The sequence below is a fragment of the Osmerus eperlanus genome, chromosome 2 (assembly GCF_963692335.1).
Source record: "Osmerus eperlanus chromosome 2, fOsmEpe2.1, whole genome shotgun sequence".
Taxonomy (NCBI): Eukaryota; Metazoa; Chordata; class Actinopteri; order Osmeriformes; family Osmeridae; genus Osmerus; species Osmerus eperlanus.
Window position 1 is genome coordinate 22380399 of NC_085019.1, and position 26729 is coordinate 22407127.

Consider the following 26729-nt stretch of genomic DNA (forward strand, 5'->3'; position numbering starts at 1 on the left):
CAGTGTCACGGTGAGGAATGTGACCAGCACAAGAAATAAGACCGTTTCTGATATATTTATTTTCAATATATACAAATGAAGATTTAAAGACAATCAAGCTTTGAAGGTATAAAACAATGTGGATGAAGGCACAAAGTCTGCATAGCAGTATGTCTCCTAGCAACACAACTGATGTCCGCATTTCTTTTATCGAAACAGATTCACATAGTCTTGTCAAGTTGGTTTCTTGCAAGAATACAACTAGTTCAATGATTTATGCATTTTAATATGTGCATACTTAAGGCAACTGGTTCAAATTCACAGTTTCAGTTTGATTAGTCTTGTCTGTCAGAAATCAATTATTCAACAACATTAGAAATGCATAGGCAGTACTGATTTCAAAGCAAACAAGGGTTCTGTGCTGTACATCGATTGATGATTTGTCCTTCAATAATTGGTTATAAACCTACCCTCAGAAAAGTGCAATGTGTCAATCAATGTTTAGTTTTTAAAAAGTAAGAACAGTACAGAAAGAATCATCCACTGTACACCTAAGGGAAAGGCAGCGCTAGAATAGGCGTTAGATACACAGCTGAACAACACAATAAGGCTTGGAGTGTTTGCGGACACGATAAAGTGACAATGGCTTACACGGTTAGAGCGACGCGGACGTGGATTGTCTCGGTCCATCCGATTGTGCTCTTATCTATTCTCAACACGCAATATCTATTTGGTGACGCTGAAAAGCTGGAGCAACAAGACGGGAGGATGGGTCGATGGGCCGTCTTGCATTCGACTACATTACCAAAGACACACAAGGCAGTAAAACTGGAAGGATACACAAGGCACACTTTCAGGGTTCAAAATGAGGGGGGGTTGGGGTCCGAGACACGCCGTTTAGTCTAGACGGAAACCCCTCGTCCTAATTAGTACTTTTATTTTGAGGGGGTCACACAACGTTGGAAACACATCAAGTAGGGGTTGATGTCATTTTTAGGAGTGAATAGCAGGTAGGCTACTCTAAGATTATTGTTCAGAATGTTCAAATTCCAAACATGATTTCGAAACATTAAAAAGTGGAAAAGATATGGATAAGTTAACAAGTAAAAAATTCAACAATTACTGATGACTTAGGTAACCCCTTCCCCAAAAGTCATGTGTCATTTCGAACCCTGTTCACACCGATGTCCTTTCTTTCCTCCCTAGCCATGGACACATGATCAGTCACTGTCATGGTTCCCAACTTGGCCATGGCCACCAGCTAGTGTCAGATATCCACACATTGACTGGCCAGGCCACTGTGGTGCACAGGCTTCTGCATCATGAGGAGTTTCCTGTACGAGATACTAGTATGGCTGTGTCTGTCTGGTGATGCGGTGAAGACAATCTCCCCTCTGATCCATCCCTCCATCCTGGGGTGTCTCTGTGTTCCAGGTGGGTCTCAGGAACAGGGTTCATCAGTCCAGTGTCCATCACCCTCCATCTAACCCCTGGGCCACCCCTGGTCTCCCCTGGGTCACCCATGGCACTGGGGGACTCTCTGTGGTCTACAGAACCAGCACACACTCCTTCAGGCCCCTCAGGGACAGCTGCCTCACTGGGGGGAGAGGGAGAGCAGGGGTCAGGAGACGACAGGAAGTGGTCATGACATACTTCTGTAACCATGGCTGTGAAGTAGCGGAGATCTGAGGGTGAACGCCAAGGTGAACTCGGTGGTAACGTGGCTCTGAGATATGGTCCGACCACCACACCTCTACCTCTCCAACCCTCTCCCCTCTCCAGGGTACCAGGCTCCATGGAAAGCTCTCCAGGGTACCCAGGCTCCATGGAGAGCTCTCCAGGGTACCCAGGCTCCCCTGGAGAGCTCTCATCGCTTACCAGCGTTCACTGGTACTCCAGGACTGAAAGAGTTGTACAGATATGCTACGCCAGTGCTGGGGGACAGGACCGTCATGGATCATGCGGGGGTGAGGCTTACCATCGGGCTGTAGTCCGGGGCGAAGTTCACTCCTTTACCTGCCCTCTCCTGGGAACCACTGCTGCTGCCGCTCACAGAGTTCTTCCTCATGATCCCTGGAAGACAGAGCACAGCTCGATTGACACGCAGGACCCTGTAAACGAAGGATAGACCCGACCACCCAAACAAGCCAGCAGGTGCTCTGAGGTTGGCCTGCCGGGTGTTGAGACTTAGGTTTACCTGCAGGGGGCAGTATGTCCGGTCTCTGCAGGCTGTTCCGGCGGGAGGGGGCGTAGTTGCTGCTTTTGGACAGGCGTCTCTGGCGGATGTTCAGCATGGCGGCCGGCGACACGATGCCAAGGGGGGGCACCTTGCCCATCCTGTGATACAGCTCCTCGATCTCCCTCTTCTGAGTGTCCTGCAGGTTCTGCACCTCCGACAGGTGTCTGGGAGGGGGAGAGAGAGAGGGGGAGAGAGAGAGGGGGAGAGAGAGAGAGGGGGAGGGGAGGGAGGGAGGGGAGGGAGGGAGGGAGGGGGGGAGGGAGGGAGGGAGGGGAGGGAGGGGGGGAGGGAGGGAGGGGAGAGAGAGAGAGGGGGAGGGAGGGAGGGAGGGGAGGGAGGGGAGGGAGGGGAGAGAGGTGGAGGCAAAGATAAAGGGACAGAGAGAGGAATATATAAAAAGTTGATCTTTTTTTTTACCATGAATGATCTCCACAGAGCTTTCCAATGCCCTTGAGGACACACACACACACACACACACACACACAACGACTGGGGAACCCAACCGTCCAATCACCTCTCCCGGAGCTCCTGCAGTTCGTCCCACGACTTCTCCTCCTCGCTCTCCGTGTCGTCGCTGCTGGCGTAGGAGGTGCTGCGCATGTAGCTCACCCAGGGCTGGTGGAGGTTGCTGCCGCTGAACTGGGGGCTCCCCGCCGAGCCCTCCCACAGGCTGAGGCTGAGCTTCCGGCCTCCCCGCCGCCTCTCTCCCTCCTCCCCCTCCTCCTCCGCCCCCTCGCCCTCCCGCTCCTCCTCCTCCTCCTGCTCGGGGAGTCTGGGACCTCCTGGACGGCAGGGGGCGCTGCGGTGGTCTGGGTTACTCGGAGGGCCGGTTGGGGCCTGCCGGGGCGGGGACAGGGCCACCGCGCTGATGCCGTTCTCTGATTCGCCGTGCTCCACCGTGCCGCTGCTGTCCGATTCGCTGTCCTGCTGGGGAGGGAGAGGAGGGGCGTCCTGGGTGGGGGTGGGCGGGGTGAGTTGTGGCGGGGGCGTGTCTTGTTGGATCTGGGCGGGGCCAGGGGAGGCGGCGGGGATGTCTGTGCTGGGAGTCACCTGGAAACGACCCACAGTGACGACAGGCTTCCCCTCTGTTAGACACAAGGAGAGGCGGAGAAATGGACAGATAGTGTGTGTGAAGGAGTGTCTTTAATATTGATGAGAAATCACCCCAAACTGCTTTCCATTGATGCTACAAAGAGCCTAAGGGCTCCCAGGCAACTTATTCTAAACATCTAATAAATAAATAAATCGAATTCAGGGGAAAGTGTAAAATGCACCACTTGAGGCCACCACTAGATGGCGCTGTGGGCATGGCTGCTTCAGTTGTCCTACCCTCGGTGATAGGCGACAGTCTGTATTTTTGGGTGCTGGTCCCCGGGTCTGACAGGGTCAAAGGTGAGGACGGTCTAGGACTGGGCGAGGATACCTTCAGAAGCCGAACACAAAACAACAATCACATTGTCAGTCAGAGGCACCAAATAGAAGAGAGAGGTATTCTTTTGTGTCCACGCTTGCCACGGGTGTGTCTGTCAGTCCTTTAGAGTACGGTGGTAGAACAGGTTTGAGATGGTGCAGGCAAGGCCACAATTATCTGAGCCCTATGCCAAGACCTAGACCTGTGTGTGTGTGTGTGTGTGTGTGTGTGTGTGTGTGTGTGTGTGTTTGTGTGTGAGAGAAAGCAACATTTTGTGTGTGTACATAATATCCGTGTGTGTATATAGCATCTTTCTCAAACAGGACAGGCGTTAGTTAAGGATGACATCACCTCTGGGTCACATGTCTGAGTGTGTCCTAGTGAACCCTTTGAACCTTGGTGACCCATGATGTGACCTTTGGTCGTGTGTGTGTGTGTGACCCCAAGTCTGTCTGTGTCTCACCGTGCTCTGTGGACTAGGTGTAGCAGAGGAGTCTGGGGAGGTACAGGAGGAGGAGGAGGAGGAGGAAGAGGAGGAAGAGGAGGAGCCGTCTGCCCGCTCGTGGGGCCTTCCTCTGGGCCCCATGTCGGGGGACGTCTGGGGGCTGACCGTGGAGCCTGGAGGAGACAGACTGGAGCAGCTGGACACCTCCGGTCTGGAGCCCGGAGCTGAGCTCAGCTCCTCCGCAACCACCCCACCAGCGGGGGGCGCCCCCGAACCCACTCCCACGTTCATCAAGCCCTGGCTCCCGGCCTGCATCTGGGCTTGGGCATCAGCCAGCTGCTGGTACATGTCCAGGTACTGGCTGACGGCAACCGGGGCCCCCTGGGGGTGGGGGTAGGAGCCGTCAGGCTGGATCATCCGGGGCTGGGGGGAGAACAGGGGGTGGCCGTAGGGACTGGGCTGGGGGTGGAAGGCCTGGGGCCCCCCGCTGGCCATGGTGGTGGGAGGCATGAAGGACTGAGCCACGCTCATGGCCAGGGACAACACGTTCGCCAGGGAGAAGAGGGGCTGGTTGTGGGAGGACCACAGCCCTGGAGTCTGCTGTGGCAGGGGGGCGGCGGACAGGAGGTTGACCTCACCCCCTGCGGCCAGCCCCTCTCCACCTCCACCTGCCTGACTTGGCGAGGAGGTGGAGGAGGAGGGCGTGAGGGAGAGGGAGGAGGAGGGGGTGAGGGAGGAAGAGGGCGAGGGGGAGGAGAGGTTGGGGTTGCTGAGGAAACGGGGGAGGCTCTGGGGGGCGAGGGAGGGAGTGGAGGAGGCGTGGGGGTGCTGGTAGGGGTAAGGGGTGTGGGTGCTGGGGGCGTGGGGAGGTGTGGGGTACTGGGGGGGCAGGTGGTTGACCGGAGGCAGGGCGTCCGGGTGGGAGTACTGGAGGTACTGGGAGGGTGGAGGGTTGTAGGTCTGGGAAGAACCTGGGACACAAGACAAGAGAGTGACAAGACTTAGAAATCCACTCCACATGGAACATCGAAAAAAAACTGCCTCAACGTGGCTTTGGCTGCTCCATGCTGATACTAGTAAACGAGTCCTGACAAACAGCCCCATGTGGTCGTCACAGGGCACACACGGGGCGGTGACATCACAGTAGCGAGGGAGCCTTAGCCTCGGGCGTCCTAGAGTATCCAGCCCATGATGTCGTCAGTCTCCTGGCTACACAGATACAGTCACACCAGGATACGGTGACACCAACACAGGTTTAGCTTACTTGCCACTTACTGTCTAAGGTTGACATCTTCCCCGGACTGACTTGTCTTACAGTGGATCGTGTGCCCTGAGAGATTAGAGGCTCAATTCGTTTACATGGGAAGTCCAAAACACTGGTGTCCATGATACTGCACTGCAAAGACTATCTAACTATCTAAACTGAGATTGATAATCTTGTTTTTAGATTTTAAAATCTAGTTTTTACTTGTTTCTAGTATAAATGGCTCATCTGGTGACTTAATTTAAGTGAAAAACATTACTTTTTGAAATCTTATCAAGGGAAAAGGTCTCACTTTATTGGCAGCCAATGTACTTGTTTTAAGCATAAGCAAGCTCAGAACTAATATTTCTGTACTTAAATTTGATTGGCACACACTGAAAAAACAGTACACCCAGTACCCCTCCCAGAAGGTGTTGAGATGATGTAGCAGCCTGACGTGGAACAATATCTGTGTGTGTGTGTGCACATTTGCAAGTGTGTGTGTGCACGTCCGTGAGCTTGTACTTGGTTCTGACAGGAGACCGGTCGTGGTCGTCAACACCTGTTTGAAGAGAAGTGTGCGGCAGACACCGTTCTGTCTGGGGCGGTGAGTGGAAAGAGTTGCCCTGTACAGTCAGTAAACATATTGGACTCAAGCACCAGGCAGTCAGCTGAGCACACACACACACACATACCAGGACCCTGCGGTGAAACCAGCTTGAGAGGGAGCTAGGAAGGATGGGGTGGGGGGGGAGAGAGAGAGCGCGAAAAGGAGGAAGGAGAAGTTTAGAGAGAGGTATTTCAGGATAAGCCCCCTTGAGATGAATCACCTCTTTTTAGAAGGGGCCCTACTTTTTGTTTTGGTGACTTTGATTTCCAAGGATTGAAAAGTGTGAGAGAGAAAGAGTGGAAGAGGGAGGCTGGGGGGGTAGGAGGGAGGCTGGGGGGGTTGGAGGGAGGCTGGGGGGGGTAGGAGGGAGGCTGGGGGGGGTAGGAGGGAGGCTGGGGGGGGTAGGAGGGAGGCTGGGGGGGTAGGAGGGAGGCTGGGGGGGGTAGGAGGGAGGCTGGGGGGGGTAGGAGGGAGGCTGGGGGGGGTAGGAGGGAGGCTGGGGGGGTAGGAGGGAGGCTGGGGGGGGTAGGAGGGAGGCTGGGGGGGTAGGAGGGAGGCTGGGGGGGTAGGAGGGAGGCTGTGGGGGTAGGAGGGAGGCTGGGGGGGGTAGGCGGGAGGCTGGGGGGGTAGGAGGGAGGCTGGGGGGGGTAGGAGGGAGGCTGGGGGGGTAGGAGGGAGGCTGTGGGGGGTAGGAGGGAGGCTGGGGGGGGGTAGGAGGGAGGCTGGGGGGGTAGGAGGGAGGCTGTGGGGGGTAGGAGGGAGGCTGGGGGGGTAGGAGGGAGGCTGGGGGGGTAGGAGGGAGGCTGGGGGGGTAGGAGGGAGGCTGTGGGGGGTAGGAGGGAGGCTGTGGGGGGTAGGAGGGAGGCTGGGGGGGGTAGGAGGGAGGCTGGGGGGGCGTAGGCGGGAGGCTGTGGGGGGTAGGAGGGAGGCTGTGGGGGGTAGGAGGGAGGCTGTGGGGGGTAGGAGGGAGGCTGGGGGGGTAGGAGGGAGGCTGTGGGGGGTAGGAGGGAGGCTGGGGGGGGTAGGAGGGAGGCTGGGGGGGCGTAGGCGGGAGGCTGGGGCAGTTACCTGAGGAGGTGTGGAAGGATTGGGAGCGGAGGGCGCGGACCGGGGGCAGGGCCTCAGGGTCCAGGTAGAAGTCTCCTCCTGGTGAGGGGGAGGAGCCCCGGGTCACCTGACCAATATCGGCAGCTGCATAGTCTGAGGCAGAGAGACCAACACAGTAAGACCAACAGCATGCAGGAAGACATGGACTGAACACACACACAAAGACACACACACACACACACACAGACGTGTCTCACCCGGTAGAGACGAGGAGGAGTGTGTTCGTGCCAGACCGTGAGTGGTGAGGTTGGGCTGAAAACCACACAGAGAAAAACGATGAGTGTTCCACAGAAGTACCGACCACGGCTCACCTCTTGGATACATGAAGGACACCCTCTCACTAGCTGGCCGAGAACAGGAGTTTGCTTTTGAGGAGCACAGGCAAGCTGAACTAAATCAAGCATTTTGGAGTCATGGGGCGTGGCAAAAGGGCTCCACAAAGTTTTTTTGCACGTTTCACCATACTTGTGAGGAAAAGGGGTAGTTGAACAAGAGCACACACACACTCCTCCACACACACACACGCACACACACACACACACACACACACACACACACCTGTGAGCCAGAGAGCAGGCCAACCCCACTGAGGTAAGGGAGGGCATCCACCGGCCCCAGGGGCTCGCCACACCTCATCAGGGCCTCCGCCCTGCGGATGATGTCACGCGTGCGGTGGATGAAGCCCTCCTGCTCCGAGGGCAGGATGAACTCATTAAACACCTGGAGGAGGAGCAGGATGAACTCATTAAAACACCTGGAGACACCAGAACAGGTCACAGAACAGGTCACCAAATGAACCCAGTGGTTCTCAAACGTTTCTGGCTTCAGAACCCCCTTTTCCTGATTTCTGAATGCAAGTACCCCCAATACCTGTATTATACTGTGTAAAACACCAATATATTCATGCTTTTGTATTTTTATCCACTTTCTCAGTAGTGCTTCATAACAACCATTGATTTGAATCAGGTGTGTTGGAAGAGGGAGACATCTAGACCATACAGGACAGTGGGCCCAGAGGACCTGGGTTGAAGAACACAGCTTTAGAGAGTACAGTCAGTACACTGACAAAGTACATCGACAGGACTCTCACGGTGAGGTGAGACGTCTGACTGTGACCATCGTGATCTAGCTGTGGAACGCTTCCTTGTTTATGCATGACCTGGTGACCTATGTGGAGACAGAGCGCTTGTATTCCCCGACCAATGGTGGCTCTTCGATCCCGTCATGTGACAGTGACTACAGGTCACCAGGAGGTCATGAGGGAGGTCACCAGTGAGAAGGGGAGATCTGCAGCTCAGCAGTTCTACCACTCTGGGGTTACATAACACACACACACAGACAGACGGACAGACAGATACACAGACAGACACACACACACACACACACAGACAGACAGACAGACGGATAACTACCATGACAGCTGCAATGTCTTCAGGGTTGTCTCCATCCAGGTCGAACTTAAAGGTCACCATCTTGCTGTTGTGTGTCTGAAGCTGGCACTCCACCACGCGATCAACCTTGTCTGACAACTACAGGACACAAACACACACACCCAAGGACACACACACATGGACAAACACACACACACACACACACACCCACACACACACACACGCACACCTGATTACAACCAAAATGGAGAAAGAGAGCAACTGTACAATGTGTAGTCGTCAACTCTTCCACGGTGCCCTACTTAAAGACACCAGTAACTAAAGATCAAGGATTTTGTGTAGAGATAAGGCAAAGAGACAATGTGAAGATCCAAAGATCTCCCATCAGGTTCTCAGCAGAACCGTGATGGACTGACAGCCTGGCTCCAGAACACACAGATCCGGAAGGTTCCGCCCAAACCGGATGGTTCCTTACCCCAGTGATCCGAAGGCGGGAGCGAGCTCTCCTCCTGAACAGCTTGGCGCCTGTGCGCTTGCTGGCGCCCTTGGCACTCCTCTCTGATTGGCCCTCGTTACCGTCACTCAACCCGGACGTCACATCGGAGGCGTAGCTGAAGGGAGGTTCAGGAAATGAGGTCACAAAGACTGACATCACACCACGTAATACTGAGCTGATACAGTGACACAGGCCTGTTGTATATGTTGTAAATCATCATCTATTGCCTCTTCTTAGGCCAGATTGGAAATGAGGATATATTTATTGACCATATGGAGTGCTATGAATCAGGAAGCCTCTCGTTTGAAACCAGTGTCCTTCTGGGCTCTGTCACACCACTGACCTTCAGCCCACTTCATTAACCGTGACACATGCTCAAACACACACGCCCACACACGCACTGCCTGACTGTCCGTATAATTACGCACAGGAAATGGGGTGATTGGTGATTGTGTGTGTGTGGGTGGGAGAGGTTATTTGTGTGTATGTGTGTGTGTGTGTGTGTGGGTGGGTTGGAGAGGTTACGTGTGTGTGTGTGTGTGTGTGTGGGTGGGTGGGTGGGTGGCAGAGGTTACGTGTGTGTGTGTGGGTTGGACAGGTTACTTGTGTGTGTGTGTGTGTGTGTGTGTGTGTCATACAGAAAGGGAAGTACCCTCCAGTAGAGCACTATAGTGCAGTCAAGTGACATCATAAATCAAAGCTTATATATACACTAACCCCCCCCAACCCCCCCCCCCCCCCATCACACACACCCACACACACACACAAACACACACCCGCACATACACACCTCCCTCTTGAGTTTTAAATGGGTAGTTCAAGTGGAAATGTTCCAATGTTCCTCAGCTACATGGCCAAGGTTGAAAGGCATGGACCTCCTGTATCAGTACAGCAGCTATTGGAATGCATTCATCCAGGGCTAGACCACCACACCACTTCTGGGTTCATCCAGGGCTACACCAACACACCACTTCTGGGTTACCTGTCCACCGGCGAGGAGAAACCACTGGCAGATCCAGACTGGAGCCGCTCGGCATTGTGGGACACGGCGATGCTCTGGGGGGGGCAGAGGAGCAGGCAGCTAAATTTACCCAGCCATGGATCTAGTGAGTAGGGCTGTCTTGGTCTCTGGGGCCTGGTCACCCTAGTTACCTGGCTCTCAGGCCCCGAGCTGTTGACTCGGTTCATTAATCTGTGCAACTGGATTGTTCCAGCAGGGAGAGCTCTGTCATGCTGGTATAGCATCACTGGGGACATGTGACTATGAAGGTCACTTCCTGGAGTTTGACAGTTTAACTGTACAGATTCTCAATAAATTCTGGATTTAGATTACCTTCTGTTCCTGGCTAAACATCGTTCTGGCTAGCAGGTGGATAAGCTAGGCTCTTAGCTCCTCCCTCCTCTGACCTCATGCCCCTGCCCTCCTATGAGGTCCCTACCGTGGGGAAGCGCAGAGCAGGGATTGGTGGAGCCGCCGTGGGCGGGGCCTCAGCGGGCGGAGTTTCCGTGTGAGGCGCTTCAACGGTTGGCGGAACGGGTGGGACGGCGGCGGGGAGGGCGGAGGGGGCGTGGCTTCCGGGAAAGAGCGGGGCTTCTCCCGGCTCCTGTAGACCTGAGGAGCTCAGGTAGCCGTCTGTCTCACAGTCCGCTGTTATGGCAACAAGCACAGATAGGGGTGGGGGAGGGGGGGAAGGGGGAGAGAGGGAGGCAGGCTTAAGAGGGGGAGGATGAAGGATCAAGCAGGCAGTGGGCCCGGACCACTCTCAGGGGTAACCACGGTAACCACAACAAACAGCTGGGATTAGTCTGCTTAGGGTTCAGTGCTGCAGCTATCAGATCCCACCCCACAAGCTACCCAGCCAACTCATTCTGTTACCCCTTCCAAATATAAACACCCTGACACACACACACACACACACTACTACTTTAAAGGGCATGGGAATGCAAGCTATGCATGTACACAACATGTTTATGGTTACACCCGTGTGACTTGAGAGGTGTAGGACTGTATGCATTACAGTGCACTGAGAATGCAGGACGAGCTTGTTTCAATCCGCTATCTGTCCAATCAGTGCTGTGTGAGGTGTTAACGTCTGGGTCTACCATATCAGCTGTTTATATACTGTGCACTGTGTGCAGGCCTCGTCCTCAGACTTTGATCACCAGCTGTCTGTGTGTTATCACAGGGGGGGTTAAAACACTAAGCTACCGCCACGAGCTATGCTCGGACGAGAGCGGTGCAGGTATTTCCTTTGCGAAATGAACACGGGAAATCTATTTCAGCCTCCTTCCCTCTCCCTCCAATCCACTGTTCCTCCCCTCCTCTGCTCTACTGTTACTGTCCTCTTCCTCTCCTCAACCCTCCCTCTCCTCCATTCTCCCTCCCCTCTCCCTCTCCTGTACTCGCTGCGTGTGGTGCAGGGCTCTTTCCTCACAGGTGGCGGAGGAGTTGTAGGAGGCCGAGCGGATGTTGTAGTGCTGCCTCTGCTGGGAGTCCGGCTCCCCGGCCTCGGCCGCGAGGCTGGCGTTGAGGCCCGAGTCCACTGAGCCGTCGAGGGGCCACACCGCGGGGCCCGACACAGTCAGCGTGGGAGGAGTCTGTGTGCGAGGCTGGGCGGGGCTGGGGGACTGCGTGGGAGGGGCCAAGGGAGGTTTGGGGGCGGGGGCTGGCTCAGGCTCCTCCTCCTCGATGACGGTTTCCTGTCGGGAACGCAGGGCCTCCTGGGCGAGGCGCCGATGTTTCTCCCGCTGCCGTTTGATGGCGGTGACCCGGTCGCGGATCGCCTTGGCAACCAGCTTGAAGTCGGCCTCACAGACGAAGCCGAGCACCACCTGGAGAGTTGGGAGAGGGGGAGAGAAGTACTTAGGTGATCAGCTGCATTCTCATTTCAGGGCCAACACCCGTGGGGGAAACTTGAGCACTTGACCACATGCAGATCCCTGTGATATGTCTAAGGTTCCTGAACCGAGAAAGCAAAGACCTTTGACATTTGAACCCGTCTTTTAGGCTGTCGGAATTCAGTGTTGATAGACTCTGACTAAACGGATGCAGCCGTTAGTGGTAGTAGTTAATCAACGTAGAGATAGAATGCCTTTGTACCTCCAACCTAATTCCATGTGATTCCATTTATGTCTGTCTGCGTACACAGCGTGGGTAAGACCACCTGGCAGAGAAACACAATCCCACCTCTGCTGCAAACCCTTTCTCCGTGAATAAACTAGGAAACTAGGGGTCAGATGGCTGAGCGGTTAGGGAGTCGGGCTATTAATCTGAAGGTTGCCGGTTCGATTCCCTGGCTGTACAAAATGACGTTGTGTCCCTGGGCAAGGCACTTCACCCTACTTGCCTCGGAGGAATGTCCCTGTACTTACTGTACGTCGCTCTGGATAAGAGCGTCTGCTAAATGACTAAATGTAAATGTAAAAAAAACTAATCCTACGACTTCCTCCAGGAAGTCTTTGAGCGTCCCAGAAACGGCCCCCTCACCATCTCCTGGGCCCCCCCTCACCATCTCCTGGGCCCCCCCCTCACCATCTCCTGGGCCCCCCCCCTCACCATCTCCTGGGCCCCCCCCCTCACCATCTCCTGGGCCCCCCCCCTCACCATCTCCTGGGCCCCCCCCTCACCATCTCCTGGGCCCCCCCCCTCACCATCTCCTGGGCCCCCCCCCTCACCATCTCCTGGGCCCCCCCCCTCACCATCTCCTGGGCCCCCCCCTCACCATCTCCTGGGCCCCCCCCCTCACCATCTCCTGGGCCCCCCCCTCACCATCTCCTGGGCCCCCCCCCTCACCATCTCCTGGGCCACCTCCTCGGGCACGTCCTTGTACAGCTCGAACAGGAACTCGATGGCGTTGTTGTCCTTGTACTTCCCGTGCAGCTTCTTGGTGTCGTCCATGCGCAGCCACAGCTTCAGGCCCGACTTGACCGTGTCGTCCTCCTCGGCCAGCTCCACGCGGACGCCGTTGTTCTCCTGGAAGAACGTGTGCTCCAGCAGGTCCTGTATGGTGTACCTGGGGGAGGGGGAGGGTGGAGATGGGGAGCCGGAGAGAGGAGGGGACCAAGTGAGAGAGGAGAGGGGGGGAGGAGGGGACCAAGTGAGAGAGGAGAGGGGGGAGGGAGGAGGGGACCAAGTGAGAGAGGAGAGGGGGGAGGGAGGAGGGGACCAAGTGAGAGAGGAGAGGGGGGAGGGAGGAGGGGACCAAGTGAGAGAGGAGAGGGGGGAGGGAGGAGGGGACCAAGTGAGAGAGGAGAGGGGGGAGGGAGGAGGGGACCAAGTGAGAGAGGAGAGGGGGGGAGGAGGGGACCAAGTGAGAGAGGAGAGGGGGGAGGGAGGAGGGGACCAAGTGAGAGAGGAGAGGGGAGGGGGGGAGGAGGGGACCAAGTGAGAGAGGAGAGGGGGGGAGGAGGGGACCAAGTGAGAGAGGAGAGGGGGGGAGGAGGGGACCAAGTGAGAGAGGAGAGGGGGGAGGGAGGAGGGGACCAAGTGAGAGAGGAGAGGGGGGAGGGAGGAGGGGACCAAGTGAGAGAGGAGAGGGGGGAGGGAGGAGGGGACCAAGTGAGAGAGGAGAGGGGGGGCGACCAGGAAAGACGAGAGTGGGGAGGGGCGGGACCAGAAGAGAGGGGAGGGGGGAATGAACCTTGACGCATTGCTTGAAGCGTGGAGTCGGTTACTTTAGTCAGATGTGAGGTGTGTGGGGGGGGGCATACTGGATGACAGGGTTACTTTAGTCAGATGTGAGGTGTGTGGGGGGGGCATACTGGATGACAGGGTTACTTTAGTCAGATGTGAGGTGTGTGGGGGGGGCATACTGGATGACAGGGTTACTTTAGTCAGATGTGAGGTGTGTGGGGGGGGCATACTGGATGACAGGGGTGTGTGGAGAGGTTAGGATATACGCAAGGCTTAAAGGGGTGTACACTGGTAACAGGACCTCCAGAGTTTACAGGCCATGAGAGACAGATAGATTACCCCACAAGTGTGTGTGTGTGTGGGTTAGCTGAGGCAAGTGTAATCCGACATCATTAACGATGGGCCGTCAACCACGATCAATAACCTTTGGTCCTGTCGCCCTGGAAACACGGCAACATTTGTGTGGAGTCGTTTCTCGGTTATTTTTAGCGACGACCCAGTCGGATCAATGCTGGCAGGGATGCTGCATGAGCCAGTTAAGCTGTTGAACTCACAAGCACAGACTGCATCTGTGGCTCAACAGTGACGAGTGATGCAATCAGTCTGGTTTTGTTCCCATGTCACTTTCTTGAGCTTGAGTGGGGGGGTGCGACGCGTGGGCCTGGTGAAGACATTGTCTGGCATTGCATTGGCTCTCTAAGAAGACAAACCTTGACCTACCCCCTTACAGAACCCACACTCACACAGAGATTTTTCAAAATAAAAGTCTTCGCAGGTGACTGTACCTCTCGGTGTTGTTCATGCGGATGCATCCCTCGATGATCTCTTTTAGCTCAGGGACTTTGACTTTGTAGAAGCTATCTGGTTTCATGCCCTGTGAGGGTGAGGAGAGAGAGAGGGACCTGGTTAGTAATATCTTCATTCCCTGAGAGGGTGAGGAGAGAGAGACCTGGTTAGTAATATCTTCATGCCCTGAGAGGGTGAGGAGAGAGAGAGGGACCTGGTTAGTAATATCTTCATGCCCTGAGAGGGTGAGTAGAGAGAGACCTGGTTAGTAATATCTTCATGCCCTGAGAGGGTGAGTAGAAAGAGTGAGGCGGACCTGGCTAGTAAAATCAACCCTGTCACTGCCGCTCCGGAGCAACGAGCCGGATGACAGACATCAGACCCAGGGAAGCGGTGACAACAGAGCCAGCGAGGGGACTGATGCAGACAGACAGCAGGGAAGAAACTTGAGCCCTGCTGGGCAGCTAGCAGACTGCCCTGGTGCCCAGAAACACCACCACCACGCTGCCGTCTTCACTACACCAGGTATTAGCACGTCACTTTGGATTAAAAAAAAATAATAAACTGATGGCTAAACAGATGGATAAAAGGTCAAATGGACGTCATCTGAATTGACCAGAACAATTCTCACGATAAAACCGAAAGCATCAGAGGTCCCATAAAAAAAAACATGTCATGAATTTCCTTCGTCCCCACTGACAGCAGGGGAGGCCGACTGGGCCCACTTCGAAAACTGCTTCAGTCACAGGGCTACAAGCTAAAAGTGCCACTGTGTGTCAGACACACTCCTGTATGCACCTGTGGACGGCTGTCACCCCCCCCCCCCCCCCCCCCCCACACACACACACACACACACACACACACACACACACACCGAAGGTCTGAATGGCAAGTGGATGTCACTTCGGGGGGTCACAGCCATGAACTGATAAGTGACTTCCTGTTTCCTGCCGTGGAGCTTCTCCTCCTAACTTCCTGCCTTTGTGCGAGCCCAGGCCAGGGCCCTCCCAGAGTGCTGCTGTGTGCCGCTCTACAGGACGCAGGCAGAGGAGGTAACTCTATAACCAGCCTTGAGGGGCAGGTAAGCTGATATCACACATCAAGTAAGGTGCTGTCTGAAGCGCACAGCTGAGGCAGCCTGGCTTGTGACAAACTGAGTAAGATCAACTGCGTATCAGCGTTCCAGCCAGGTCTGGTGAGCTTACACACACGCGCACACACACGCACACACACACAGACACACACACACACACAGAAAACAGTGTGGGTGCTAATGTCCGTCCAAACCACCAGAGATCATCTGCACCACATCATCATCTGCACAAAATCTGAGTCACTCTCATTGGTGACCATAAATAGTGTGTGTGTGTGTGTGTGTGCCTAGCAGGAATGAGAAAATACACAGGTGAGAACACACACACCCCTGCCCCCAACACACACACACACGGACACACACACAGGGACAGACACACACACACTCATTGGCACAGACTGTCATGGATGGTTGAGTGGCGATGAGGCTGGAGAACTTTAGAGCTGCGAGGTGGATCTGCTTCATTCAATATTCAACAAGCGGAACACACCTGCAAGGTGGGGGGTAGTGAGCAAGGGGAAAACGCTTGGTCACACACACACACACACACACACACACACGTCAAAGCTCGTTTTAGAGGACATGTTGACAAACGAGTTGTTTTGGTCAAAGCATCCTGTTAACGCGCTGCATGAAGTCATGTTCGGTTACACAACCCCTCACAAAGACTATGTGGGATAACTCTGGAACAGGAACAGAACCAGGTCTGTGGAACAGGAACAGAACCAGTGCCGGCTGACGACTGCTGTGAACTATGCACCAATAAATCAAAACGGAACAACCGGAACCGTGTGGGCCGCTCAGAGCGGACCCGAGTATTCCTGCGGCCGTGGATACGGCCAACAACACGAGCGACGCCTGCCGAAGTGAAGGGTGAAGAGCTTGTTTATGGAAAAGAGGCCGTGGTTTGGTGCTCTGCACTGTTACCAGACCAGATTCTTCTCAGAAGGAGGAAGAGGATGACGTCACAGCGCACACGCACACGCGCGCGCACACACACACACACACACACATCCATAGCTTTCGCAAGTGGATAATAGTCCTGGGATGGTTAGAGGTTGCAGAACAGAGGTAGCTCTGTGCTCTGTGTTTAGGTGGGAAACATCACTCCCCATTAACTCACCACACAGAACCCTGAGGCAGTTACACAGGGGACTGACTGACTGCCTTGGTCACACACACAGACACATGAAACACACAGCTTCGAACACACATAAAAACACAACTTTGACATCAGACAACGCCCACATCAAACACTCAATCAAACAAACACACCCACGCACAACCTCTAACACATGCACAAACACACAACCTCTAACACACAAACACACACGCACAAAGACTGCAGGGGGTCCTTCAAAATATTTCCATATCTACTTTGTCCTAGTCACAGAAACCGCAGTGAATGTGAAATCCGTTTTTGGGGTTACCTTGGAGACCAACCCAGACAAAGCGATAAAGAAGAGATCAGAGTCCAAGAGATACAGAGGATTATTGTCCTAGTGGGGCCACCGTAATGGCCTCGAAACCACATCCCCTGGGGTCTGGAAATGGCGAGAGCCATCAGAACATGGAGGCTGATGAAAGACGATGGGTCACTTCTCACCGGGCTTCATCGCATGGATCCCGCTCCACTCTCTCCTCTCCCCTGTCCCTCTCTCTAACTCCTTCCCTCATTCTCTTAATGAGAGATGTCCTTTGCCAGTTCACCCGCCGCTGAGAGCAGGCGCGTCAACCTAATTGTTCCCCTCAGCAGCACAGGGCTTTCCAGGTACGCCAATGTTCTAGGTGAAGGGACATCAGTCGCTGGCTGATGTGTTCCAACACCAGCAGCACGCCCCAGAAAAAAACAAACAAACAAACAAACAAACACACTAAAAGCCCCGTCATTGACAAGCCTTGATATTTCCGTGTCCTGTCTAGATCCGTGTGCGATCAGCAGGACTGGGATGAAGGAGGATGTACGCAGGTCGTCGCAGCTGCACGGTGGCCAGCACAGGAGCCGGAGATGATAGACTTCTACACCGCACCAACAAAAAAAAAACGATTTAACTATCTAACCTAACCTAGTGTGATAATCTTGTTTTTAGACTTTATATCTAGTTTTTACTTGTAACTGGGTTATACAGTATGGTTAACGTTTGTTTGATCTGTCCCCTGATTATAGAGCTATTTATAACCCGTTTTTTAACTCGCCTATATAGGCCCTTTTCATCTAAGATGTCCTTGAGTGTTTTGAAAAGCGACCCCCCCAATGGAATGCGTACATTTGATTATTTATTCTTATGAAACGCACACGACGGCAGGTCGTGCTGGCAGGTACACAAGGCTGCGTCGGGAACATTGTTGATTCCAGGAGAGGAGAAAGGTGACGCCTGACCGGGATGTCATCTGTAGGGCGTGTGTACATGTGTGCTACGAGCACCCTAATTCAATCACTGCTGCCTGACTGCCACTGTTATGTCAATTACCCCCCTGCTGTGCCTCGACGATGCACTCCCCCTCTCCTTCTAATTTAGCCTTCAGAGATCGCCACTTAGGCACTAACAGTCTCGTCTGCACAGCCAAACTGCTCTACCCCCCCCCTTCCCTCTTTCTCTCATTCACGTTCTCTCTATATCACTGGATAAGGGTGATGAAGCACTATAATCATGGTGTACACACGCACGCACAGCACACAGGAAGTGCGTCAGGGTTCCTTATTGCCCTGCAGTGATTGATGTGTGTGTGGACGGGGCCGAGGCGGAGGGGGGGGGGGGAAAGGGAGCCAAGCACGGAGACCGCAGCTAAACGCAGCCCTGGTGGGAGGTTGGGAGTTGGAGGAAAGATCCTGGTTCCACGCAGGGAGACTGGACCTTTTAGTAGCATTTATCAACCACACACACACACACTCGTGAACACGCGCACTAGACGCTTTGCATGTGTGTGTGGGGTTAAAGTGTGTGTGTGTGGTTAAAGTGTGTGTGTGTGTGTGGTTAAAGTATGTGTGTGTGTGTGTGGTTAAAGTGTGTGTGTGTGTGTGTGGTTAAAGTATGTGTGTGTGGTTAAAGTGTGTGTGTGTGTGGTTAAAGTATGTGTGTGTGGTTAAAGCGTGTGTGTGTGTGGTTAAAGTATGTGTGTGTGGTTAACATGTGTGTGTGTGGTTAAAGTATGTGTGTGTGGTTAAAGTGTGTGTGTATGTGTGTGTGGTTAAAGTGTGTGTGTGTGTGTGGTTAAAGTATGTGTGTGGTTAAAGTGTGTGTGTGGTTAAAGTGTGTGTGTGTGTGATTAAAGCACGCCGGTGTCAGTGTGATTCAGTCTGGAGGGAGTCAGGGTCAGAGTCTGAGAGGTCCTCATCTCTCGGCTGGTCCACGTCAGCGGAGCGGCTGGGTGAGTCAGCGGGCTCTGACGGGCTCTGACGGTGGCGTCTCCTGCATCATGTCCATCCTCGCCACGTCGCGCTGCTCATCAGCATCGTGGTGACACCACACACAGGAAAAAAACACACACACACGCACGCACGCACGCACACACACACACACACACACACACACACACACACACACACACACACACACACACACACACACACACACACACACACACACACACACACACACACACACACACACACACACACACACACACACACACACACACACACACACACACACACACTGTTTGTGTGGCAGAGCTCTCCTTCATGTCGCTGGCTCCTGGCCTGCGCGCGCCAGTGTGCGCCCGAGTACGATAAGCCCGTTGTCACGGCAACCGCCCGTTCTGAGAAAGGTGGGAGCGTTGGCAGTATGGTTAACTTAAGTTTTTTTTTTTTTTAGACTCTCCAGAAAAGGGGTGATAACTAACCTCTTACTATCAGCCTTCTTTCAGCCGTGCTCACTGACCTTTCTATATGAACCGCTGCTGCGTGTGTGTGTGTGTGTGACTTCCCTGTGAGGTGTCATCCTATTACCGAGTGTAATTTTCCCTTTCCCAGTAGAATTCATGAATGAGGTCTAATTGGCTACGTGGGCGGATCTGGCTGTCCGTATGAGCCGTTCTGAGTGTCAGACGGCAAACTACCCTCCTTGGGACTGGCTCTTCTTCTGGAGCGGAGAGCCACTTAGTGACAGCTTGTTCTCCGCTCAAATGACGATGAGAGGCTCGTCTGACGAGATGACGAGCTACCTGGAAAAGGTCCTCACCTGCTCTGACGGGGGAGAGGTTTCCTCCTAAGTGCTGGACCCCAGAAGTCAGGCCGTGTCTCGTAGAGATGTTTCCCTCCACTACCCGGTGTGTTCAGTAAGCAGCTGTTTGGGGGCTGCCAGTCTCACGGCACCTGAGGAAAATCTCATCCTTGTCCCTGCTTCACTCCACAATTACAACCCTGAGTCGAACGCCTCATTAAAGCTGACTTAATGCCCTGTTAAAGCACTCCCACAGCCGTGTATTAGCTGACCCTGGGAAACAAGAGAGGCTTTATAGTATTTTTGTTAGCTTCCGGTACGCGGCGCTAACGTTTTAAGAGCCGTGACGCTCCCCCCTCCCCAGAGCAGTGACTGTGTCCTCGGCCCCCCAGCCCCGCAGAGCCAGACCACGACACAAGAGCCGCACTGTTCGAGAACACACCCTCGTCCTTCTACTGTTCTACCGCGCTGCCGGTTCTCTCTGGTCAGCTGACAGGGTGCGCCCACGCACGCACCCTCTCCTCCACCCTGAGGGCCTCTGTAGGTCCCACTCCAAGCTGCCGTCTCTGCTCTCGGAGGTTTGCGCTGCGGGGTGTAGGTGTTCCCGGGCAGAACCGCGATGACTGACTCCAGTGTGTCTGGAGCGTTCTCTCGGTTTCAAGGGGCCACGGAATTGACCTCTGCGCGCCAACGCTCTGGCGTCATGACAACGCCCACACTCTGCATGTGCGGAGAAGCGGAGGCGCGTGCTGACACATGCACACACTCAGACACCACACACACACACACTCAGACACCACACACACACACACACACACACACACACAGAGACACACACACAGAGGGATAAGGCGTGTTCGTGTCTGCACAAACAGACCACACGCACACACACACAGAGAGAGACACACACACACACACAGAGGGATAAGGCGTGTTTGTGTCTGCACAAACAGACCACACACACACAAAGAGAGACACACACACACACACAGAGGGATAAGGCGTGTTTGTGTCTGCACAAACAGACCACACACACACAAAGAGAGACACACACACACACACACTGAGGGATAAGGCGTGTTCGTATCTGCACAAACAGACCACACACACACCATACACCCACACATGCCACATTGCCAAAGGTGTGGGACGAGGACTAGAGTAGCACTTTAATTGGTTAATCTGCGACATCTCCCTTACCTGGTAGGCCTACAAAGTAGGCCTCTCTGGTCTAGTAGGATAACTGATAACAGCAGGAGGCAGTAGGATAACTGATAACAGCAGGAGGCAGTAGGATAACTGATAACAGCAGGAGGCAGTAGGATAACTGATAACAGCAGGAGGCAGTAGGATAACTGATAACAGCAGGAGGCAGTAGGATAACTGATAACAGCAGGAGGCAGTAGGATAACTGATAACAGCAGGAGGCAGTAGGATAACTGATAACAGCAGGAGGCAGTAGGATAACTGATAACAGCAGGAGGCAGTAGGATAACTGATAACAGCAGGAGGCAGTAGGATAACTGATAACCTACAGCCTGGTATCTCCCACGTAACACCCACTAAGTCAGTTGTTATGTGTCAGCACATGCGTCACACATAGCCACTTCGCTGCCTGACCTATACTGAAGACTACCCGTCAGCACAGTGATGACGACACACAGGTTGAAACGCATTCATGCAGGCCGGCAGGAACACACACACACGCGCGCACACACACACACACCCACACACACACGCAGTGAAGGCCACTGCAAATCAGGACGTGAGCTGTCGGAAGATAAGCCTCGTCCGTCCTCGTTAGGTCAACAAGACAGACAGCCCTGCTCGCGCTCTTCCGCATCTCCGAGACAGGGAACACAGCGTTCACAAACACAGGGCCATAACATGATCCCCAGAGACAGACCGGGATCGACACTGTCAGCCTTTAGGGGTCAGCGTGGTGGGGAGTTCTGACTGGATCTGTCTGATGAGCTAGCAGGCTCTGCAGCCTGGATCTGTCTGATGAGCTAGCAGGCTCTGCAGCCTGGATCTGTCTGATGAGCTAGCAGGCTCTGCAGCCTGGATCTGTCTGATGAGCTAGCAGGCTCTGCAGCCTGGATCTGTCTGATGAGCTAGCAGGCTCTGCAGCCTGGATCTGTCTGATGAGCTAGCAGGCTCTGCAGCCTGGATCTGTCTGATGAGCTAGCAGGCTCTGCAGCCTGGATCTGTCTGATGAGCTAGCAGGCTCTGCAGCCTGGATCTGTCTGATGAGCTAGCAGGCTCTGCAGCCTGGATCTGTCTGATGAGCTAGCAGGCTCTGCAGCCTGGATCTGTCTGATGAGCTAGCAGGCTCTGTACGATAAAACAGCATGAAGCCTGGGGGAAGTCCTTTTCTGCTGCACTGTAGAACTCCATATCATGACCAGCCTTGAGCATGTGCTGCTGAAAAAAGATGCTGCTCAGCTGGCTGGCTTTCTAGCTGACTGGCTGGTTAGCTGGCTGGCTGGTTAGCTGGCTGGCTGGTTAGCTGGCTGGCTGGTTAGCTGGCTGGCTGGCTGGTCAGCTGGCTTATGCCATCTGGGGTTTTGGACAGAAAACCTCATGGGAATTGTCATGGAAGTTTTTGAGAGAATCAATCGTTTCGGGTGAAGTCGGGTGAAGTACAGAGTTAATGTTTATTTGACGTATGACGTAAACATAATAATGAAACAATTAACTGAGCTATTAAGGCTGCTGAGGAAACTGAAGCACTGTAACTGGACTGAGAATTGTGTTTGTGTGCCCATGAACTCCTGTCAATAACATTACAAGAGACACATTTCCTTTAGTTGACTCCAGGCCTCTAAGAATGAGCTTGATTGGTTAAATTAGCTTGAGGAAATCTTGTATTTAACAACACTGACATCATCCCAGAACAGAGAACAGACTGATTCTGGTTTCAATATTTCACAATCAAGGCAGAGCTTAGTGGACATTAGAGAAAATGTTCCAGAACTGTATTTTTGAGAGAGAGACAGAGAGAGAGAGAAATAGGGAGTAAATGGGGAGGAAGGATGAAGGCGCCAGATGTCAGAATGACATGACACTGGGCAGTAGATAACCCTCCCCCCGATAAACCAGGAGAAGGGGAAAGAGGAGAGGAGAGGGGAGGAGAGGAAAAGAGAGGAGAAGAGAGGAGAGGAAAAGAGAGAAGAGAGGAGAGGAGAGGAAAAGAGAGGAGAAGAGATGAGAGGAGAGGAAAAGAGAGGAGAAGAGAGGAGAGGAGAGGGGAGGAGAAGAGAAGAGAGGAGATGAGAGGAGAAGAGAGGAGAGGGAGGAGAAGAGAGGAGAGGGAGGAGAGGGGGGTGCGGATGCAGATGAGAAGGAGAAACCCACACAATGCTCCTTTCAGGAAAACAAACGAGGTCACATTTGTGTCGCATTAGCTCCGAGTGGCAAGCTATTTAGCACAAGAGATGGCGAGATAAGACAATGAGAGACAGAGAGAGAAAGGGGGGGGAGAAAGAGAGTGAGAGACAGATCGACACACAAATTGAGAAAACCAGAGGGCAAGGGAGAGACCAAAGGAAGGCAGGTGAAACAGAGGGACCGGAGAGAGGCGAGACAAGGACTCTCGGGCCACTCACGTCTCGCTAGCTAGCGAGCGGCGCGGACGCGCTGCGGGCGAACCCGGGGTTGGAGACCGGCGAGGGTGTACTCACGCCGGTGACCTTGCGGTAGATCTGGGCGGCGTTCTGGCACTCGGAGTAGGGGTACTCAGAGGTGCACATCTCCAGGATGCACATGCCGAAGGCGTAGACGTCCACTGCCTCGTCGTACCTCTCCTCGTACATCTCTGGAGCCATGAACTCTGGAGTACCTGAGGGGACAAACACAGCGGCAGATCCTTTACACACTTTACACACGGCACAACTGCAGACTGTCAGACGACCTCGGGACGAGATGCTGTGAAGACGACCTCTCTTGACAGCTGCGCTCTGATTCACGGTCAACTTAATTTGATTTCTGCGGAGTATGTAGCTACTGTAAACACTGTACTGCTACGGAAAGCTTTTCGTTTTACAAGACTGGAGAGTTTGGCAGGCTTGCGCCTCGTTTATGAGTCCATTAAAAATGTTAGATTGTTCCCATACTTTATAAAGCACTGGTTGTATGGAGATGACTGACAGAAGAGATATTTATTGGAGTTTAAAACGTGAGAACAAGGCTGATTAAAAGCTCCGCGCAATGTTGCCTTACCAAACGAGTCAGTGAAGCCCACAGGCCAAAGCCAACGATGCCAGAGAGATTGTTTAGAACAGGCGAACCATGGGCTCTGACGTCACTAGGGGAGATTAGCTTATCTATCATGCGGAGTGGTGGTGTAAATATAAACAGATCAAGAGACTAGTAAACAAACAAACACACGCTCACGGGAGCGCCCCAACACAAAGAGGTCAGACTAAAGCAGTCGCTAGGACTTGCCCTAACCCCTCTATTTATGGTCAGACCCGTCCAAGGTCAAAGACGGCATACGTGCGTGTGTGTACATACACACATCTATGTGTGTATGTACACACAGGGATGAGAGGGAGACAGGGAGGGAGAGGGAGGGAGACAGGGAGGGAGACAGGAAGAGGGAGGGAGACAGGAAGAGGGAGGGAGACAGGAAGAGGGAGGGAGGGAGACAGGGAGGGAGACAGGAAGAGGGAGGGAGACAGGAAGAGGGAGGGAGGGAGACAGGGAGGGAGACAGGAAGAGGGAGGGAGACAGGAAGAGGGAGACAGGAAGAGGGAGGGAGGGAGACAGGAAGAGGGAGGGAGACAGGAAGAGGGAGGGAGGGAGACAGGAAGAGGGAGGGAGACAGGAAGAGGGAGGGAGACAGGAAGAGGGAGGGAGGGAGATGGAGGGAAAGAGAGAGAGCGGGAGGAAGACTTATAGTTAAAGGCCAGCAGAGAGAGGGTCAACAGAGAGAGACTCACCTATGACGCTCTTGGCAAAGGAGGCGCTCTTCAGCGTGGCCAATCCCAGGTCTCCGATCTTGACGGAGCCGGTGGGGCCGGTGATGAAGATGTTGTCGCACTTCAGGTCGCGGTGGATGATGGGCGGGGCCCTGGTGTGCAGGAAGTGGAGGCCCTTCAGGATCTGGTGACTCCAGCGCTGAAGCAACTTCAGTTTCATCTCCTTAAACCTCTTCAGATACCTGCAGCAGGTTAGAGGGGGGAGGGGGGGGGTCACCATGGCAACGTGGCCTTCTAGGATTTGCTCTTAGATAATCACAAATGAGCTTGTGGGGTTTTCCCCTGCTTTAATCCTAATCTAGAGCCCCTGGTTTTAAGAGGCGGCTGGTCGATAAGATAAACCGAGTCAACATGGGATGATTGGAAAACAGTGGGGTTGTGCTGGGCCTGAGGCGACCACTCTGGCTCTGTGAGGCCTGTGATCTGAGGTCACACTTTCCTCCAGCTCTGCTAACAATTAGCTCTCCCCGCCCTCGAACAGAGATCGGCTTCACGGAGATGCCCTCGACTCGCCGAGGCCTCGCTTTGGTGGCGCTATGGAAACGAGCTGACCGGGGGGGAGGGGGGGGGACGACGACAACAGGCGCACGTACGTCTTGAGCGTTCCCGAGGTCATGAGCTCGGTGACCAGGAGGATGCACTTGTGACCTTTGACCGTGGACTTCCAGGAGTCGTAGAAGCGGACGATGTTGGGGTGCTGCAGCCCCTTCAGCATCTCCACCTCCTCGCTGAAGCGCTGACGCTCCACCTTCGTCAGCCGCCGCGTCTGAGCACAGGAGGAGGAAGAGGAGGGAGAGGAGGAGGAGGGAGAGGGGGGAGAGGAGGAAGAGGGAGAGGAGGGAGAGGAAGAGGAGAAGGAAGAGGGAGAGGAGGGGGAAGAGGGAGAGGAGGAAGAGGAGGAGGGAGAGGAAGAGGAAGGAGAGTCACGTCAGAGATTTTGCTTTATTTACAAGATGTTGTTTGTCATATGCACAGTATAACGCAGGTCGTTCTGGGCAAAGACATTATTACAAGGCCGAAAAAAAATGAAAAAAAGATTTCTTAAGATTTTAAGAATGGAGGAAAAGAGTGGAGAGAGAGAGAAAACATCCGTTATTAAGTAGGTACAAGGACGTGTCAGTAACGATCATGATGGCAAACACATCGACTGTCTCTCAGAAAAACAACTTTTTCTAAAGGGGAACCGTCGCATCTTTAACGCAGAACCTGAACCTAGAAACTCCCAGTCATTTAAGAAGCATTAAGAAGTGTTTAGTCCGCTAGACATCTATGATGTCATGGCACCAGTAGAAGCTACCCTGCCTAATCGCCATGTAGTGTAAGGATGGGCGGGTAAGGGGGGGGGGGGGGCTCCAGAGACCACAGAAGAAGAACCGTGCCAACGGAGCAGAGAAGAAGATCAGTGCAGAGCTGGCATGGTCTCCCCCTCCCCTGGAAGACCAGGTGGTTTGGAAACACTGACGCCAGATTGACTCCTCTCTCCAGGCTCTCCGGGCCGAGAGCTTTTAGAGAACTGGAGAACACCATCTCCCAGTCACACCACACAATTACTCACACACACAATCGCTCACATACACACACACTCACACGAGGTCTGATTTGGAGTGGATCCTAGCATAATTGGCAGATAATAAATACTACACAAAAAGAAAAGTACCCTTTACCCTGCAGAAAAGTGTTGTCTTGAAAGGGACTTGTGTGTGTGTGTGAGTGTGTGTGTGTGTGACAGGGTGTTCATCCCTCACACTCCCTTTAATGTGCCAAGGGTGACTCTTAAAAGTTACGCAACAGGGATACTGTAACACTAGGATCTGGTAGTGCTGTCTCTGTGATGTACGCCATACTGAAGTGCTACCTGCATTAGCAGTTCGACACTTTACTATCAAAACATTGACCCAACTGTTTATTGAACTGTCTACCCTGATAGTGCTTCTAAAAACGTAGCCAGCAGCGCTCTGAGGTCAGTAGAGAAGAATGGTAGGTAATGGCCTCCATGGAGAGCACATTCTGGGCTTGACTCAGTCTCGCTGGTTCTGACTGGTTCTGGGTGAGTCTATCTGGTTCTGACTCAGTCTATCTGGTTCTGACTGAGTTTGTACGGTTCTGAAGGAGTCTATCCGAGTGTGATTGAGTCTATCTGGGTCTAATTGC

General features: G+C 53.8%; 1 protein-coding gene across 5 annotated transcripts in view; it reads right to left on the reverse strand.

The window, feature by feature from the left end:
* Positions 1-36: 36 nt before the first annotated feature.
* wnk4b (WNK lysine deficient protein kinase 4b) overlaps positions 37-26729 on the reverse strand; it is a 44448-nt gene continuing 17755 nt past the window's right edge. For 4 of the 5 annotated variants that reach the window (XM_062480434.1, XM_062480433.1, XM_062480436.1 and 1 more), the window contains 19 exons: positions 25172-25344; positions 24540-24760; positions 23280-23437; positions 14340-14428; positions 12715-12934; positions 11357-11753; positions 10361-10569; positions 9904-9977; positions 8901-9036; positions 8447-8563; positions 7593-7754; positions 7232-7286; positions 6996-7127; positions 4093-5045; positions 3548-3641; positions 2733-3303; positions 2177-2382; positions 1928-2052; positions 37-1547 (listed from right to left, as the gene is read on the reverse strand). In XM_062480434.1, the coding sequence (XP_062336418.1) occupies positions 1937-2052; positions 2177-2382; positions 2733-3303; positions 3548-3641; positions 4093-5045; positions 6996-7127; positions 7232-7286; positions 7593-7754; positions 8447-8563; positions 8901-9036; positions 9904-9977; positions 10361-10569; positions 11357-11753; positions 12715-12934; positions 14340-14428; positions 23280-23437; positions 24540-24760; positions 25172-25344 (4083 nt within the window). In that variant the 3' untranslated portion in view covers positions 37-1547; positions 1928-1936. Of the gene's footprint in view, positions 1577-1927; positions 2053-2176; positions 2383-2732; positions 3304-3547; positions 3642-4092; positions 5046-6995; positions 7128-7231; positions 7287-7592; positions 7755-8446; positions 8564-8900; positions 9037-9903; positions 9978-10360; positions 10570-11356; positions 11754-12714; positions 12935-14339; positions 14429-23279; positions 23438-24539; positions 24761-25171; positions 25345-26729 lie in introns of all 5 variants that reach the window. The other variant, XM_062480437.1, reaches the window with a different exon arrangement.